This window comes from Chiloscyllium punctatum, chromosome 11 (genome assembly GCF_047496795.1).
Source record: "Chiloscyllium punctatum isolate Juve2018m chromosome 11, sChiPun1.3, whole genome shotgun sequence".
NCBI classification, from domain to species: Eukaryota; Metazoa; Chordata; class Chondrichthyes; order Orectolobiformes; family Hemiscylliidae; genus Chiloscyllium; species Chiloscyllium punctatum.
Window position 1 is genome coordinate 30,900,106 of NC_092749.1, and position 17,123 is coordinate 30,917,228.

At 41.3% G+C, this 17,123-nt stretch overlaps 1 protein-coding gene across 2 annotated transcripts in view; it reads right to left on the reverse strand.

Annotated features, from left to right (window-relative positions):
• Window positions 1–17,123, reverse strand: part of fh (fumarate hydratase) — a 42,701-nt gene that overhangs the window by 18,433 nt on the left and 7,145 nt on the right. For both annotated transcript variants that reach the window (XM_072580580.1, XM_072580582.1), the window contains exons 2-5: window positions 12,854–12,988; window positions 10,041–10,151; window positions 5,957–6,133; window positions 5,389–5,571 (exon numbers count right to left, since the gene is read on the reverse strand). In XM_072580580.1, coding sequence (XP_072436681.1) covers window positions 5,389–5,571; window positions 5,957–6,133; window positions 10,041–10,151; window positions 12,854–12,988 — 606 coding nt within the window. The remainder of the gene's footprint in view (window positions 1–5,388; window positions 5,572–5,956; window positions 6,134–10,040; window positions 10,152–12,853; window positions 12,989–17,123) is intronic.

Genomic DNA, 17,123 nt, shown 5'->3' on the forward strand with positions numbered 1-17,123 from the left:
AATTAAACTGTGCTGAATTTTACATTAATGCACAATGCTACAACACAGCAGAAGCAGCTTCAGACCAGACGATTATAAAATTTAACGAGAGATGATTTGGTAATGAAACTGGGTGCTTAAATGGGTAAATATTCATCAGCACTATTATCCCTTGCATGATTGAAAAAAACAAATAGTTTCTCTCCAACTCTGTAGACAGATGCACCAAATAATTTCAGTTTAATAGCTACAGAATGGAAATTAAGCCCCACTTTCACTTTAATTGTGTTCTTCAATCAATTAGCCACTAGTTACACACAGCTAAATGGGAATTATGGTATGGATAACTGCATTTTTGATTAGCAAACAGAAAATGAATAATAAGCACTATTGTTGGGTATATGATCTCAATACTCATATTTGCACAACATTTGTGTACTTTAACCTTTGATTTGTTGAAAAGGTGAAAAGCAAAGTGTGTTTTCATCCGTTGGGAGCTTTCTTTCTTTGTTGATTATTTTTAGCAGTTCATCGATAAGCAATGAGTAACACCATTGAAAACAGCAAACTTCAACACCATGGGAACACTAGCAACATAAGGAGATGGGTGCCAGATTGATGCATCAGAATAATATTGTCAGTGGGACAAGGCAAGTCCAAACAATAATGAGCATCTACAAGAAATAGCCACATCTCCCAAATGTACGAACAAACCTTATGGACTCAACATTTGAATCCCCTGCCATTCAGACTTCTGCCCCTGCCAGATAGAAATTGCCTTTATCAAAGTCACAAAGGACACCCTACAGGGCTGAGACATTGATAGGCAATGCCCCCAATGCCCCTCATTCATTTTAATCCATCTGCAGCATTTGACATAATGACCACAACTTGCTCCTCCTCAAAGTCTCTACTTGGGTGGGAGTGCACTTAAGCTTGATTACATTCTAATCGATCTAACCACATGAAATAATGTATTTGTTTGCTCTCACACTTATTTCTGGCAGACCCCCAAGATCAGTCCTTTATTCTTCCCATTTCTCATCGACAGATTGCCCTTCGGCAGCACCATGTGAAATACACAGGAATAGTTTTCATAGAACAATACAGCGCAGAATAGGCCCTTCGGCCCTCCATGTTGCACCAACCTGTGAACTATTCTCAGCTCGTCCCCCTACACTATCCCATCACCATCCATGTGCTTATCCAAGGATTGTTTAAATCTCCCTAATGTGGCTGAGTTAACTGCATTAGCAGGTAGGGCATTCCACACCCTTACCATTCTCTGACATCTGTCTTAAATCTATCACCCCTCAATTTGTAGTTATGCCCCCTCGTACAAGCTAACGTCATCATCCCAGGAAAGAAATTTCACTGTCTACCCTATCTAATCCTCTGATCATCTTGTATGTCTCTATCAAATCCCCACTTAGCCTTCTTCTTTCCAATGAGAACAGATCCAAATCTCTCAGCCTCTCCTCATAAAATCTTCCCTCCAGACCAGGTAACATCCTGGTAAATCTCCTCTGCACTTTTTCCAATGCTTCCAAATCCTTCCCGAAATATGGCGACCAGAACCGTACACAATATTCCTAATGTGGCTGCACTAGCGTTTTGTATAGTTGCAGCATGATATGCGGCTCCGGAACTCAATCCCTCTACCAATGAAACCTAACACACCGGATGCCTTCTTAACAGCACTATCAACCTGGGTGGCAACTTTCAGGGATCTATGTACATGGGCTCCAAGATCCCTCTACACATCCACACTACCAAGAATCTTTCCATTGACCCAGTGCTCTGCATTCCTGTTATTCTTCCCAAAGTGCATCACCAAATATTTGGCTGCATTGAACTTCACTTGCCACCTCTCAGTCCAATTCTGCAGTTTGTCCAAGTCCCCCTGCAAACTGTAACATTCTTCCAAACTGTCCACTACTCCATTGACTTTAGTGTCATCTGCAAATTTACTAATCCATCCACCTGTGCCTGCGTCTAAGTCATTTATAAAAATGACAAACAGCAGTGGTCCCAAAACAGATCCTTGTGACACACCATTAGTAACTGGATTCCAGGCTGAATATTCTCCATCAACCACCACTCGCTGCCTTCTTTCAGAAAGCCAGTTTCTAATCCAAACTGCTAAATCCCCCTCAATCCCATGCCTCTGCATTTTCTCCAAAAGCCTACCATATGGAAACTTATCAAAGGCTTGACTGAAGTCCATGTATACCATGTTAACTGCCCTACTCTCATCTACATGCTTGGGTCACCTTCTCAAAAAGTTCAATGAGGTTCGTGTGACACGGCCTGCCCTTAACGAAACCATGTTGACCATGTGAAATCAAATTGTTGCTTGCTAGATTATTATAAATCTTATCTCTTACAATCCTTTCCAAAACCTTTCCTAGAACAGAAGTAAGGCTCACTGGTCTATAATTACCTGAGTCATCTCTACTGCCTTCTTGAACAAGGGCACACCATTTGCAATCCTCCAGTCCTCTGGTACTAAACCTGTGGACAATGACAACTCAAATATCAAAGCCAAAGGCTCTGCTATCTCCTCCCTAGCTTCCCAGAGAATCCTCGGATAAATCCCATCCGGCCCAGGGGACTTGTCTACTTTCACTCCTCCTAGAATTGAAAACACCTGTCCGTAACTAACCTCATTCCTTTCTAGTCTAATATCTTGTACCTCATTCTTCTCCTCTACAATATTCTCCTTTTCCTGAGTGAAAACCAATGAGAAATGTTCGTTTAGCACCTCTCCGATCTCCAACGGGTCCACACTCAACTTCCCACTCCTGTCTTTGACTGGCCCTATTCCTACCCTAACCATCCTTTTATTCCTCACATACCTATAGAAAGCTTTAGGATTCTCCTTTATTCTATTTGTTGAAGACTGCACGTGTCCTCTCTTTGCTCTTCTTAACTATTTCTTTAAATCCTTCTTCGCTGATCTGTAACTCTCCGTCGCCTCAGCTGAACCATCTTGCCTCATCAACACATGAGCCTCCTTCTTCTGCTTAACAAGAGATTCAATTTCTGTAGTAAACCATGGTTCCCTTACCGTATCATTTCCTCCCTGCCTGACAGGGACATACCTATCAAGGACACGCAATATCTGTTCCTTAAACCAGCTCCACATTTTCATTGTCTGCAACCCCTGTATTTTGCTACCCCACTCTATGCATCCTAATTCTTGCCTAATTGCATTATAATTGCCCTTGCCCCATCGATAACTCTTGACCTGTGGCATGTACCTATCCCTTTCCATCGCTAAACTAAACATAACTGAATTATGGTCACACTCTCCAAAGTGCTCACCTACAACTAAATCAACACCTGGCCTGGTTCATTACCAAGCACCAGATTCACTGTGGCCTCCCCTCTTGTCGGCCCTTTGGCATACTGTGTCAGAAAACCCTCCTGTACATACTGGACAAAAACTTATCCATCTGACATCACAGGAACATTCATAGGAACTCTGACAATACCCAATGATGCCTCACCATCATCTTTCTTAACCTCTGCGAGTAAAACAATCTTACTGCTTGTTCAACATCCAATCATGGTTTAGATGAAATTGTCTCCGAACAAATATAGAGCCTCAATTATCCGAACGAAGTGGGCAGGGAGTATTTTGTTTGGATAACTGTTCATGTTTTTATGGGACTTTAATATCTTGTTTGGATAGTCCAAAATTTGGATAACTGAAGTTCAGATAACCGAAGTTGTTCTGTACTGGGGAGATCAAAACCACTGCCTGTGGTTCCCGCCAACTGCTCACTAGTCACTAACTGCATACTTCAGTGGTAATGTTCCGAGGCTGAAGCACATTGTTTACAGCCTTTGCATCATGTATAACTCTGAAATGCACCATAACTAAAACTGCGTTCTTTTTTCTCTGTAATATCACCCACCTCTTCCTCTGCCTCAGGTTATCTGTTACCAAAGCCTTCATCCATGTCTTTGTTACCTCTTGACATACTTATTCCAACGCACCCTTAGCCATAATTCATCTTCTCCTGTCAATAAAATTGAGGTCATTCAAACCTCTGCTGCCCATATCCTATCTGGCACCTGTGCTTGCTAATCTACATAGCTTTGGTTCTTTGTTTTAAAATCCATTACTTCAATCATCCCTGTATGTATAACCTCTTCTAGCTCTGCAACTCTCCAAGTCCAATTCTGGACGCTTGAGCATCTGGGACATTAATCGTTGCAGAGATGATGCTCTTGTGCTCAGTTCCTAAAATTCTAATTCACTCCCTACCTCCTCCTGCTCCTTAAATCAATCTTTGACCAAATGTTTGGTTGCTAATATGTGAATCTGCGTCCAAGTGTTTTATAATGCTCTTGTGAAGCATCTTGGTCCATTTTACTCAGCTGAAAAGGCACACCGTAAATAGAAGTTGCCGGATAAATTCATGCCAGATTTCAAACTCCAGTGGAAGGAAATTGAGTGAAATTGAACTTCAGTGGAACCACAAAGTGGGCAACAGCAGATTAGCAAGCCATTTTACACCTGGTTCGACTTTCTTTACAATGGATCCCAGCTAAATAAAAATACACATGAAATAACTTTGTTGCGCCTCCAACAAGGTGTCTCGTACCATGTCAGTCCTCGTAGCTAGTCAGTCGTTTCAACAAAGATGTGCAGGTTAGGTGAATTGGCCACGCTAAATTGCCCATAGTGTTAGGTGAAGGGGTAAATGTAGGGGAATGGGTCTGGGTGGGTTGCTCTTTGGAGGGTCGGTGTGGACTTGTTGGGCCGAAGGGCCTATTTCCACTCTGTAAGTAATCTAATCTAATCTAAAAAAAACTGAAAACCAACACTACAGTCACAGTTGCAGAGAGCTGCTCCGTCATTAAAGAGACACACAAGGTTAACTACACCTTAAGCAACGGGAGAGGTTGAGAAGACATGACCTTTATGATGAACTCAGCCAGAGTGAGAGCTGAACCTGTGCTGCTGGCATCATTTTGCATCACAAAATAGCCATGCAGCCAACAGAACTAACCAACTCCCCACCTAGTGAGCTAATGACAAAATAATATTGACTTTAACTTTATGGACAGATCAGTGACACAGTATGTGGATAGGCCAATCCAGGCTGAAGCTTCTTTCCTACTACATCCCACATTATGAGCCTCAGATTTCAGTGGTGCAGTCCAAAGAGCATCAAACAGAAGAAACTGTTCACATGGACTGGCCAAACATGTTGAAGAATCCCACCAAAAACATATGTTTTTCTCCCCGGAAGTAAGCTGACCTAACGGGCCTTATAAGAACTTATCTTTTTTCTAAAAGGGACAGACTCAAAACCTTCATACTGTACCTCTCTCTATGTTTTATCATAACAGTGAGAATTCATACCACTTTGAACAGGTTTTCTCTCAATCTACCTGGCCTAACGAAAGAGGCACAGCGTCTTGTGTATGAGTCCGGCCAATTTTAATGATATCGGCAAACTCCTTGGCCTTCTTCTCAAGTGCATCATGTAGCTTCTGCAGTCCAGGCAGCAGCACTTCATGGACCTCCTTGGCAGCAGCAATGTGCATGGCAGTGGGGAAAGTATCATTGGAACTCTGGCAATGAGGAAAGAAGGGGCAGAACAGTTAAAAACTGACTAAACACTCAACACGTGGTTTGTTAAATACTGTAATGATACATAATTGTTTTTAAGCTATGTGAAAATATAGTTTACACTTTGTCCCTTGTGAACAACTTCGATTTGGAAAGAACTACAATCAAACAAAATTGAAATTTCTAGCCCATTAAGACAGTTTCATTTCTGAATGAACTCCCTCCCAAGATAAAGAGAAACATATTTCCTATTCCATGAGATGACAAATAATGTTTTGACAGACTAGGTATTATATTGCAAATCCCCATCACTCTTCCCCTGGACTGTGACAGGGGAAAAATAAGCTTTAAACTCCAAAGGCCTTGAAATGAGTTCTATTCAAGTACCTGGCTCTTGTTGACGTGATCATTGGGATGCACAGGATCCTTGCTGCCCAGTTTACCTCCGAGAATCTGAATTGCCCTATTGCTGATCACTTCATTCACATTCATGTTTGTTTGTGTTCCAGAGCCAGTTTGCCATATCACCAGAGGAAAGTGATCATCCAATTTCCCAGCAAGCACCTGCACAATAAACACAACAACAAACCTCATATTCAGATCCTTGTTCCAAGTGGACAAGATAACACCTGATTTAATTTATCTGACAAAGAAAAATCAAAAACAATGTGTGTTCACAGCATAATGCAAACAGCACAGAATGTTGCCCAAATCAAGGGCATTGGGATTCCTAAATGTAATAGTTATATTTTGCTATATCTGATATTGATATGTTGTGGTGCTAACAAACTTCTTTAATCAACAAAGATAGACAATTGTTACTTACGTGACCACTTGGCAGCACTGTAGAGAACTGATGAACAACTACAAAGCACCTTCCACTGGCTATAATACAGTATTACAACTACTGCTAAGAACTTTCCAATTGAAGGGAAAGAAAAAAATTAGAGATTTTCAAGTCAAAAAACTATTTATAATCAAATATTTATTTTCGATTCTTAAAGCGCAATTATTCACTGTCATGGTGCTACCATGAGCCAAGCACTATCTTCTCCAAGACAGGTGAACAAGTGTTAAGAATTTTTCTTTAGAGGTCAGGCAGATAAGAGGAGCTGATTGCGTTAAGATTACAACACAAAAGCAGACAATTAGCCAGCGTTGTGCTCCACCAATGCAGCAGAAAGTAGGGAAGGTTTATCATATCTTTAAGCCTGTAATATCTGGACTAGTGATGTGGAGGTAAGTATTAATTTTTTCCATTTGTTTGCATTCCAGAATACTTAAGAGCTAATTTCCAGTGAAACATACATCCAAAGATCCAAAAGCCACAAACTATTTTCAAGGAAGAAAATTCTTAAATTCTTTACAATGGCTGAGTAGTATTATCCCTAGACTATAATTCCAGAGTCTCGAGTAATGTTCTAGCGACCTGGCTTCAAATCCCACTATGGCAGATGTGGAATTTTCAAACAATTGAAAAAGTCTGAAATTAAGAGTCAAATAATGATTGTGAACCTTTGTAAATTGTTGGAAAAATCCACCTGGTTCACTAAAGAGTTTCAGGGAAGGAAGCTGTCATCCTTACCTGGTCTGGCCTATATGTGACTCCAGACCCACAGCAATATAGTTGACTCTTACTGCCCTTTCAGCATTAAAGATGGGCAATAAACGTTGGTTTAGCCAGCAACACCCGCATCCCACGAGTGAATTTAAAAAATTCAAAAATTTGAGAAAACAGGATTACAGAAGTAACCAATTTGCATTACACCTGAATCCTTCTGAATGCAAGGTAAAAACAATGACTGCAGATGCTGAAAATCAAATACTGGATTAGTGGTGCTGGAAGAGCACAGCAGTTCAGGCAGCATCCAACGAGCAGCGAAATCAACGTTTCGGGCAAAAGCCCTTCATCAGGAACAAAGGCAGTGAGCCTGAAGCATGGAGAGATAAGCTAGAGGAGGGTGGGGGTGGGGAGAGAGTAGCATAGAGTACAATGGGTGAGTGGGGGAGGAGATGAAGGTGATAGGTCAAGGAGGAGAGGGTGGAGTGAATAGGTGGAAAAGAAGATAGGCAGGTCGGACAAGTCAAGGAGACAGTAACTGAGCTGCAAGTTTGAAACTAGGATGAGGTGGGGGAAGGGGAAATGAGGAAGCTGTTGGAGTCCACATTGATGCCCTGGGGTTGAAGTGTTCCGAGGCGGAAGATGAGGCGTTCTTCCTCCAGGCGTCGGGTGGTGAGGGAGCCAAGTGGTTAAAGATGCCCTCCAACGCATCTCGTCCACATCCCGCACCTCCGCCCTCAGACTCCACCCCTCCAACCGTAACAAGGACAGAACGCCCCTGGTGCTCACCTTCCACCCTACAAACCTTCGCATCAACCAAATCATCCGCCGACATTTCCGCCACCTCCAAAAAGACCCCACCACCAGGGATATATTTCCCTCCCCACCCCTTTCCGCCTTCCGCAAAGACCGTTCCCTCCGTGACTACCTGGTCAGGTCCACACCCCGCTACGACCCACCCTCCCATTCTGGCACTTTCCCCTGCCACCGCAGGAACTGTAAAACCTGTGCCCACACCTCCTCCCTCACCTCTATCCAAGGCCCTAAAGGAGCCTTCCACATCCATCAAAGTTTCACCTGCACATCCACCAATATCATTTATTGTATCCGTTGCTCCCGATGTGGTCTCCTCTACATTGGGGAGACTGGGCGCCTTCTAGCAGAGCGCTTTAGGGAACATCTCCGAGACACCCGCACCAATCAACCAAACCCCCCCCGTGGCCCAACATTTCAACTCCCCCTCCCACTCTGCCGAGGACATGGAGGTCCTGGGCCTCCTTCACCGCCGCTCCCTCACCATCCGATGCCTGGAGGAAGAACGCCTCATCTTCCGCCTCGGAACACTTCAACCCCAGGGCATCAATGTGGACTCCAACAGCTTCCTCATTTCCCCTTCCCCCACCTCATCCTAGTTTCAAACTTGCAGCTCAGTTACTGTCTCCTTGACTTGTCCGACCTGCCTATCTTCTTTTCCACCTATTCACTCCACCCTCTCCTCCTTGACCTATCACCTTCATCTCCTCCCCCACTCACCCATTGTACTCTATGCTACTCTCTCCCCACCCCCACCCTCCTCTAGCTTATCTCTCCATGCTTCAGGCTCACTGCCTTTGTTCCTGATGAAGGGCTTTTGCCCGAAACGTTGATTTCGCTGCTCGTTGGATCCATCCTTCTGAATGCAGGTGCAGTGCAAATCAAAGTGCATATACATGTTATTTTTAAAAGAAATGGACTTAGATCCTTTGCCTCCAGTAAGACACCACAACAACTTATAGTCTGTATCTCAATGTTGCAAATTTATTCTCAATCTTTTCATGTCATTTTCTGAAAACCAGTTAGTGAGTTAGCAGAACAGAGCAAATAACTTGTACTTTTAAGACGCTCTGGGAAGCAAGAAGTCCCTCTCCACATCAGATGTCACTGGAGTGACTCTGGAGCAAAAGAGACACAAAATGATGTTGTGACATGCTGGCAAAATGAGTGTTAATATAATAAAATAAATAGCATACTGAACTATAGAGACTCTTTAATCAAACAGATAATGTCTTTGAACCGATTTCTATCCTAACAAGAAATATTATGAGTTAAGATCGCTATGAGGGTTTTCCCCTGTACAAAGAAAATTGTACTTCTCGACATTCAATGGGAGTCTGTTGAAAGGATTGGGTGGAATAGATGTAGATGGAAAAGATGCACACGAATCTCTCATCCCGCAACTGTAAGTAATCTAATCTAAGTAATCTAATCTAATCTAAACTGAATTTTTCCATATTAAAATGTTCTAGAATCAGTTCCCAGGACAGTGGTTCTATTAAAAGATGTTATATCAACCCTCCTTAAAGAGGAGTTTCATTATAAAAAGTCTAAATTTACTTTCAATAATTAGGTAGGGTTCTGACAGGATTTACCAATGCTAAAGGTAGAATAACTTCAGCCAAATTATGCCTGGTACCCATAAAATCACATTACTACTTTACAAGGGGAATATAATTTAAAGTAACCTTCTTTGTGCAACTTCAAACTGACTTAATCTGGCTAACGGCAATGTTTAATGTTTCTCAGTTTATGTACGTCAGGCATTTTGGTAAAGATAAGTAAACAGCTAGAAAAGGAGCAAGTTTGTTTTACTCTTATTTTAAAATGCTTTGCCACCCTACAAGCTTCCCAGAGCTTCAAAAATTCCAAAGCAACCCTATAGACATTTCAGTTCACTCACATCCTACCACTGCAACTGACCATGGTCTGTCCCTGTGCTAGCATGTCTGTTTTCACTTCTCTCTCTGATCTCAATTACAATTCTCTTTTATTTCTCCCAGCTTGTCAATTCAACAGTGCTAGATTGTGGCTTGCTGCCCCTTGGAATGTACCATAAGGTCAGTTTTAACCCCATACCCCTCAGGCTGTTCCTACCTCATCAGCTGCCTTTATAATGCTGTCTGCAATTTTTGGATCCAAACCATATTCCACGTTCACTTCTGCAGCAGCTCGCTTCAGAATGCCAAAGGCTTTTATTACTTGGATCTGTGAACCAAAATAAAAAGGTGAAATAACATCAAACATTCTCTCTCTCACCCCCACCACCTTTCTCTCCTTGACTCACTAATGCAAGAGAAAGTGCCTGTGAAGCACACATTGATTTGCTTACTAAAAAATGTACTTTCCGCAAGTTTTAACTTTACATTAGTGGTGGTTAATCTATCAATAAATCAATTGGGCAATCAGACTGGAATACATGCAGAAAGAGCTGAATACTGCAGAATGGTGGAATCTTCAACTTGGAGCTTTGCAATGGGGAAGATCTGAGGTCTCAATAAACTTACTGAGTCCCAAACAAAATCATGCTCACTGGATTCAAATAATCATTGAATCTTTAGCATTTTACTGATGGCATAGGCAAGATTTTTTTCAGGCTTCTGAAATTGAAACATTTTATATGAACTGAAGTGAGAAAGTAGAAAAAGGAGAGGTTTCCGAATAAAAGCTTAAAACTCGTCTATTTGTTTGTATGAGCTCAAAAATAATCTAATTCCTTCAAAGAAGGCCTGACCAATATACATCCTGCAATGGTGTGGTTCAAATGCTTTTGGTCATTTATCACTTGTACAGCATGGTGGATCCTTGCCGACCAGACAGCCCAATCTGACCTAATCGCATCTGCCAGCATTTGTCCCAAACCCATCTAAACTCTTCCTATTCATATGCCTTTTAAATATTGTAATTCTACCCACCTCCACCACTTCCTCTGTCAGCTCATTCCATACATGCACTATCTTCTGCATGAAAAAGTTACCCCTCAGGTCTTTTTTTCATATATCTTTCCCCTCTCACCTTAAACCTATGCTCTTCAGCTTTGGACTCCCCTACCCTTGGCTATTACCCCATCCATGCCCCTCATGATTTTATCAATGTATATAAAGGTCACCGTTCAACCTTCAGCACATCAGGGAAAAGAGCCCCAGCCTATTCAGCCTCTCCCTACAACTCAAACCTTCCTGTCCCAGCAACATCCTTAGAAATCTTTTCTGCACCCTCTTAAATTTAACAACATCTTTCCTCTAAAATGGAAACCAGAATTGTAAGCAGTATTCTAAAAGTGGCCTCACCAATGTCCTGCACAGCTGTAACATGATATCCCAACTCATAGTCAACGTTCTGACCAATTAAGGCTTGTGGTACCTTGCTCTGCACAGTTGGTTCACATATTAGTCTATAAAACAGGAAATTCATTTAAAAGTATTTCACTGACTTGGAAGTTTCTTTCCTTTTCTCTCTCTCTCTCTCTCTCTCTCTCCCCAAGCTGCTTGTCGGTAGATGCCAAGAAAGGACCGTGGGCAATTATGATAACAAGCACAAATTTTGCAGAGTTTTCTAATTTAAAGATCACGTTCAACAGCAAGAAACAGTAATCCAGAGCAGCGTTCACACCTCAGTGTATGAAAGATGAGGAAAGCCCATCAATCCAGAATGATCCAAGATGTAGTGACTCTGAGTAACTTATGGCACCAAGTTCCAAAGTACATCTGACTTATGAGGTAGAAGTTATGAGATATTTCAGTCAGTTTTCCTGCATATTTAATTCAAACTAACACACTAAGTCCAATTCATACACTGAAAAAGGTCTTAATCTGTGGTTTCCTTACTAGCAAAAGCGCATTTTATTTAGGCTTTTAATGACCACAGAACACACCCAAAGTGCTTTACAGCTAATGATGCCCTCTGGAATCTAGTAACTGTTGTAATACATAAGACATGGCATCCCATTTCTACACTGTTGTTTGTGTGAGCTAGCTACATAATCAGCTATTGATTCCTGGTTAAATTTGGCTATGGTACTGGAGCCAACTCCTTTCCTCTTCTCCGAAATCGTGTCATGAATCCTGTATAGGGAAAACAGGGTCTTAGCTTAACATCTCATCTGAAATGATGTATTGCCTTGATGTTTCACTTGAGTGTTAAGGCTTGAGCACAAAAATCAAGGTTAAAGGGGTCTTGAACTCACAACCTTCTCATTCAGGATGTGAGCCACACTGATACTGTTCTATGAGATCTCTTGAAAATACTGCAATTAATTGTTTTCTTAAAAAATACACCAAATTATTTTCAACGGGATCATCCATCTGCATTATAGCCATAAAAACTAGAAACATTTTGAGCATATTTGAGTGCCACATTATCACTGGTACATGAGTTATAAAATTGATAAACAATCAAGTATCTTTTAAAAAGAAAATAATAAAACACATTTAATCACATAATTTAGTTGGAAAAACCTCACAAAAGATATCAATTTCAATTTCTAAGACTTTTGCCTGAAGCTGCAATGAGATGATTCCTGCTATTATTCTATATTCTTTAGATCAGTTTGACCAATTACTGCATGTCCAGAGGCGTACAACAAAGCAAACATACACTCGTTTGGTCATTACAGCAAGTGAATTGGAAAATAAAATAAAATTCACTACAAAGTGGAAGGAGGTGGCGGGGTGGGGGGAGAAGTGTGTGTGTGTGTGCGCGCACGCATGTGTGTCAAATAAAATTCACTATGAAGAGGAAGAACGTGGGGGGAATGGAGGTGGAGGGAAGAGGTAGTGAAAAGGAGGGGAAAGAGAGAGAGAGAAAATAGAGACAGATAGACAGAGATAAAGAGAAAAAAGAAACAAGAAATCTGAGAACCAACGACCGTTTTTTTTCTTGAAAAATTACAATTTTGCTAATTAACTTACTGGCATCCGCTCAGACACCCCGCCGATTTTAAAGTTCATCATTGATCTAACTGTCTGGGCTCCATAGTATTTGTCATTTGGCACCTTCAGCTCACCAAAGGTATCATATTCGATTCTGTAGACTTCAGAGCTTTCCTAGGAAAGGGAAGCAGAATGTTAATTATTTCAATTTCTTAATAATAGAAAGAAAGTGTATTTATAGTAATAATTTCCAAGTTAACTTTGAAACACTATTTAAGATTAAGCATATCTAAGCTTTAGAAATGATAGAAAATCATTTTTAAACCTTCTGTCAATTGCAAACAATGACAGTTCTGATAAAGTGATTTTCCTCTCCAACAAACAACAGCTTATATTTATTTAGCACCTTTAACGTAGAAAGATATTCCAAGATATTTCACCAAAGCCATGTGTTTCCTTCCTCCAAGTCACAAAAAAATCAAAACTTTGGTCAGAAAGACAGGCTTTAAAATGCTCCTCCAACAAGAGAGGGATAAACCAGAAGGATTGGGAAGGGAATTCCAGTAGAAAGATGTGCCTGTGCGCACTGTCATTGAGTTGATATTGTGTGTTTGGAAAAATAATTCTACCATTCCCTCTGTCCTCAAAATCTTTAAATATTATTCCCCATTGTGCCCGCTTCCCCACCCCCCCGATTATTTTCTGCCAGTAGTTATTTTGCAATGGCTTTAATTTGTTTTTTATTCCATCACTTTATCATTATCTGAAATTAATCATTTTAAGGCATCAGTTAGAACTCTTCAGTGATAAATCACTGAAATTGCACTGTAAATCAAAAAATATATAATTAAGTGTTTTTAAAAATACACTGATTAATAATTTTTTTTCAACTGCTTCAGTATTAGGTTAAGGGCAACATTTGCACCAGCTATTCTTGATCAAATAATACAATCTTGAAACAAATGAGTGCAGAAGTATAGGAATGCTGGCTCAGCACAATCCTAACCCCAACTTCACCCCCACCACCATCATAGAATGAGAAGGTCAGATAACACCAGTGTTGAGCAACTGGCTCAGATCAATTTCTGCCTTGCCCTGCGATTAAATGGTAAATAAGTAATTTTCAAACATGAGTGTTGCAATCTTGTTTCAACCATAGTCAAGCATTAATTCCAGCACAACTGAATGCAGACTACAGGTCAGACAATAATATGCTACTGCACTACACGAATATATACAAAATTCTGGTGTCTCGTACAGCCCCAATTTAATTAGCTCCACATAGCTATGAAGCTACAGAACTTAACACCCCGGCAGGAGTACTGAAATCTATGCACCAGAGTTATCTGACCCCCATTGAACCCCCACCTAAAATATTCCAGTCACCTGTGACACACTTGTGTTATCAGGTTGATTTCTAAAGAGATAGTCTAAACTGAACCCAGTTTCTGCGACTGAAAATACTGAGCAAAAACCCTCAATGATCCTACCTTTTCACGATGTAGTACTGGAAAGAAACATCTTCATGAGTGTTGTCTCACTGTTACTCAACCCATATCATAATTCATAAAAGAAATCTCTTTACTTGTTGACCAAAACTAATAATTATGCACAACTAATTTATTTTCCCTCCAAGATTGAACCTGTGTGCTTCCAACTCAATATTCAGCTCTAATGTAGGGTTGATAGCCTGGTTGACAGAAATGAAGCATTCATTCTGAAATGCTGAAAATTCTACTCTCTGGAAAAGTATTGAGCAGTGTCGTTTTTGTTTAAATCTGATGAGGTGTGGCCTACATCTAGGTCAGCATTTAATATCCAACCCTAGTTACCATTGAGAAGGTGTTGGTGAGCTGCCTTCTTAAGCCATTGGCAGGCCATTTGGTGTAAGTCCACCCATAATGTCTGTTAGGCAGAGAATTCCAGGATTCTGATCCAGTGACACTGAAGGAACAGTGATTTGTTTCCAAATCACAATAGTGAGCGGTTTAGATAACAACATGCAGGTAATGACATTTCAAAGTAGTTGATGCCCTTGTGCTCCTAGGTGCTAGTGATCATGGGTTTGAAAAGTGCTGCCTAAGGAGCCTGCTGAGCAGTACATCTTGTGGATGATGCATGCTGCTGTCACTGTGTAGTAATGGTAGAGAGAGTGAACGTGAGGACTGCTTTGCCCTGAGTAGTGTCAAGCTTCTTTAGTGTCAAGTTGTTGGAGCTGCAGTCATCATGGAAAGTATTCCATCACAATCCCAACTTGTGCCTTGCAGATGGTGGACAGACTGGGGAGTCATGAGGTGAGTTACTCAGCAGGACTCATAGCCTCTGAACTAAGCCAGTTTTGAGAAGACCCATAGTCTCGCTACCTGGAACACCAACTTGCAAGGAGCTACACCAAAGACTAATACACTTAGAACGCAACTCACGCCACTCCATGCACTCCACCCAAGAATTCCTGAAGACCAAAGACACGAAGATAGAAGAGGATGAAATAATGGTCTTCTTTGACGTAACAGCCATATACACATCAATCAACATCAACCTGGCCAAGGAAACACTGATTACACTATTAGAAGAACCAAAGACACATACACCAAACACCACTAACTTCATCAGCAAGGACAATATCGTCAAGCTACTGAACCTATGCCTTACCAAACACTCCACGTTCAACAAAAAAACCTACAGTCAAACCAACGGAACACCCATGGGATCTCCGATATCAGGGTTCTTAGTAATGCAGAGCCTCTAACAAACAGCTATGCCAACTATCCAACCCAAGCTTTGGGTCCGCTACGTGGATGACACCTTTGTCATCACTAAACAAAACAAATTCGAGGAAACCTTGAAGACCATCAATAATACCCTAATTGGCATAAAATGCACTAAAGAGGAGGAAAACAACAACAAACTGCCATTCCTAGATGTCGCAGTAGAGCGATCAGAATGGGGAACTTCAAACCAGCGTTTACAGGAAAACAACACACAGACCGAATATTGAACGACAGAAGCAATCATCCCAACATCCACAAACTAAGTTGCATCAGAACATTATTTCAATGAGCCAACACACACTGCAGCACAGAGAAACTATGCAGAGCAGAGGAATATCACCTATAGTGTGTATTCAAAAAGAATGGGTACGCAATGAACACAGTCCGCTGAATTCTCAGCAACAAACCCAAACAAGCAGACCAAACACTTAAAGAAACCCTAGCCACTCTCCCCTACATCAAAGACATCGCGGAAATGACTGCCAGACTACTCAGACCCCTTGGCATCATGGTAGCCCACAAACCCACCAACACATTTTAACAGCAGCTAATGAACTTGGAAGACCCTATACAGACAACAAGCAAAACTAATGTCATTTACAAAATACCATGCAGGAACTGTAACAAACACTACATTGGACAAACAGGCAGAAAACTAGCCACCAGGATACATGAACATTCAACTAGCCCCAAAACGACATGACCCTCTCTCACTAGTATTCTTACATACAGATAAGGAAGGACACCACTTTGACTGGAACAACACATCCATCTTAGGACAAGCCAAACAGAAATACGCATGAGAATTCCTAGAAGCATGGCATTCCAACCGGAACTCTATGAACAAATACATCGAGTGAGACCCCATCTACCACCCCCTGAGAAAAAGAAGAAAATGACATCCCCACAGGAAATGACATCACCAGCCCAAAGAAACCCAAACATATAAATAGAAAGCAGGAATCGTGTACACTGCTTCGCCCGAGGCCCACTGAAGATGTTACCTAGTAGGGTGACGAAACGTCTGGAAATGTACCTCCCAACTCAGTGAGAAAACCTACATTCAGAACCTCTGAACTAATCTTGAAGCCACTGTGTTTAAATGGCTGGACCAGTAAAGTTTCTGGTCATTGATAATATCCAAAATGCTGATAAGCAGGGGATTCAGTAATGGTGATGCTATTGAATGTCAAGGGGTGATAGTTACATTTCCTTCTGCTGGAGGTGGCCTCTACCTGACACTCGTGTTGAGAATATGATCCATTAGTCTAAAGTCTGAATATTGTACAGGTCTTTATGCATTTGGGCGTGTAGTTCTTCGTTACCTGAAAAGTCACAAATGGTACTGAATAGTGAGCAATCATCAATGAACATCCCATTTCTGATCTCACTATGTTGGGAAGGTTATTGCTGAAACAGCTGAAGATGGATCAGCTCAGGGCACTACCCTGAAGAAGTTCTGCAGTAACATCCAAGAGCTACAATGACTGACCTCAATAATCACAACTATCCTGTGTGCCAGGTGTGACTCCAAACAG